Source organism: Peromyscus eremicus, chromosome 12 (genome assembly GCF_949786415.1).
Source record: "Peromyscus eremicus chromosome 12, PerEre_H2_v1, whole genome shotgun sequence".
Classification (NCBI taxonomy): Eukaryota; Metazoa; Chordata; class Mammalia; order Rodentia; family Cricetidae; genus Peromyscus; species Peromyscus eremicus.
This window is the reverse complement of record NC_081428.1, coordinates 8942596-8945408: the sequence shown is the minus strand read 5'-3', so window position 1 is coordinate 8945408 and position 2813 is coordinate 8942596. Positions and strand designations below refer to the sequence as shown.

Genomic DNA, 2813 nt, shown 5'->3' with positions numbered 1-2813 from the left:
ATTTATTGAAACATGAAAGTTTGTACTACATTGTTATAATGAAAGGAAAGAAAGAGATTAGTAACTTGAAAAGTAAGATTCCAGATGGAATGGGAAGGGTTCCCCTTGTGGTTGTCTCTTGATTCTGGAATTTCTTTTTCAGAAATGAGTCTTGATCTTGAAGAAAATTCATCAGCCAGCCTCTGTTGATGTATACGGCTTATTGAGAATTCAGCAGAGCAGTTGACATGTGAGGATTCCAATGGTCCAAGGAATAATTTCGCTCTTCAGTAGAAGCTGGAGAAGCCATATCTCCCAAAAGATGAGGGATGGAAGTAACCATATCTGTGGTTTCCATAGCCAGAACCATATCCATAGCCTCCAAAGCCATAATGGTTGCCCAGTCTGTGGAAGCTGCCACCTCCACAGCCATAGCCATAGCCCAGGCCATTGAAGCCTCTGTGGTGGAAGCCATAGCCACTGACACCTCCATGGCCATATCGCAGGCCACTAAAGCCCCCATGGCCACAGCCCAGTCCATTGATACCTCCATGGCCATAGCCTCGGCCTCCATAGTAGCTGCTGTAGTGGCACATGGTTTCAGGAGTGGTAGATTGGTTTAGAGGATGAGGATAAGTGTCTTGCCTGTGACCATCTCCAACCTCTCCCAGGTTTTATACCCTCACTGGTGGGTGGGGCAAGCTACACAGGATTACCCCATTCGTGGAGATGGAATTGCGTAAGAAAAATCTCATCTACCTTATTATGTAAAACTTTAGGGCAATTTCTTTCACTAATTAAAGATATTTTCGCTTGGTTTCTGTGAAGTTTGGATTCCAGTGGTGATGATGCTGCCTTCAAAGGCCTCTTCTTTGGTCTCCTGTTTAAAGCTCTGTAATCAGACATTAAAGCGTCAATCACCTCCAATTTCATCACTTGGAATAGTTTGTTCATTATAGCCCTTTCCCAGTACCTCTGATATGGCTTCTGCCTAATTTGTTCATTGCATAGGTATTTAATGATAACCTAGTGCACTTTGTCCAACATGCTGGAGATGGAGAGATCATTGTAAATAGGAACTGCTCATCCCAACACTGTGACAGTAGCTCCTTTATCTCTTCTCATTATAATTATTAAAACATATCAGTTTTACTAATTAATTCACTAAGGTACTTCTATTCACTTATATATTACATGTCCATTGTGGCCATTCACCCACCTACCCTCTCCTCCCTCTTCCTTTCTAACCCCACCTTTGTTTGCTTTCTATTGCTATCATAAAACACCATGACCAAAACAACCTGGGGAAGAAAAGGGGTTTATTTCATCTTACACTCCAGGTAACATTCCATCACTGAAGGAAGTCAGGGAAAGAACCTAGAAGCAGGAACTGAATCAGAAGCCATGGAAAAATGCTGTGTGTTAGCTTGTTCCACATGCCTGGCACAGTCTGCTTTCTTATGGACCACCTATCCAGAGGTGACATATCACCCTTCAGGCTGGACTCATGCATATCAGTTGTTATTCAAGAAAATGCCTCACAAATTTGCCTATAGGTAAATCTGGTGAGGGCGTTGTCTCAGTTGGGTTTCCCTCATCCCCAGTATCTCTAGCTTGTATCAAGTAGACAACAAAACAAAACACCAGGACAAATCCTGCTCCCAGTCCTTAATAATCTCTCATCGATTTTCAATTCATCATTTATTTTTAAAGAGAAAAACATGACACTTGCCCTACCAGGTCTGGCTTATTTCACTTAACATGATGCCCTATAGTTCCATCCATTTTCCTACATACAATAGGATTTCATTCTTCTTTATGGATAAACAGTAATCTACTATAAGGGGCTAGGGCGGTAATTCAGCCAGTAAAATGCTTGCCTCAGAAGCATGAGGACCTGAGTTTGACCACTAAAGTCCATGTAAAAAATGTCTGATGTGGTAGCACATGATTCTAAGCCCAATGCTGAGACAGGAGATGCAGGAAGATCCCTGAGGCTCACTGGCCAGCCAGTTTATACATCGATGAGTTCCACGCCAGTAAGATATCCTATTTCCAAAGGAGGTGAATGTTGTTCTTAAGGATGACACCTGAGGCTGGCCTCTGGACTCCACACACATATGCACATGTATATCTGCATTCACATATATGCATACATATGTACATAAAAAGCAATAATGTACTATGTACATACATCATGTTTTCTTCATCAATTCATCTGTTCATAGGATGACTCCATATCTTAGCTCTTTGAGTAGTACCATAACATACATGTGCATATACATATCTCTATCATATTCTGACTTCATTTCCTTCAGATATGTGCCCAAGGTATCACACAGCAAGTTTTACTTTTAGTGTGTGTGTGTGTGTGTGTGTGTGTGTGTGTGTGTGTGCCTCCACATTGTTTTCCACTCCATAGCAGTTATGTAGTATTTAAGTGTTCTTGTCTTAGATTTTATTTATTTTTACTTTATGTATGTGGATGTTTCGCTTGCATATACATCTGCACGGTGCCTATGGACGGTGGAGGCTAGAAGAGGGCTTCAGATCCTACTGGGATTGGAGTTACAGATGGCAGTTAGACATCATATGTGTGCTGGGAATGGAACCCTGGGCCTTCTGGAAGAGCAGCCAGTGTTCTTAACCACTGAACCATCCTACCAGCCGTAAGTGCTTTTATATCTCCGTCCATAAGAGGGTTTTTTATTTGTGTTGTTTTTGTTGTTGTTTGATAATAGTCTTTTAAAGAGTAGTGAGATGGAGTCTTATCACTTTGATTTTCATTTCCCTGATAACTAATGATATTATAGTTGCCATTAGTATTTGTCTTT

The 2813-nt window shown here is 41.2% G+C and overlaps 1 protein-coding gene across 1 annotated transcript; it reads right to left on the bottom strand.

Annotated features, from left to right (window-relative positions):
- Nucleotides 1–266: 266 nt before the first annotated feature.
- LOC131922471 (keratin-associated protein 19-5-like) lies at nucleotides 267–575 on the bottom strand. The gene has a single exon (XM_059277268.1). The coding sequence runs from the start codon at nucleotides 573–575 to the stop codon at nucleotides 267–269; it is 309 nt and encodes a 102-aa protein (XP_059133251.1).
- Nucleotides 576–2813: the final 2238 nt, after the last annotated feature.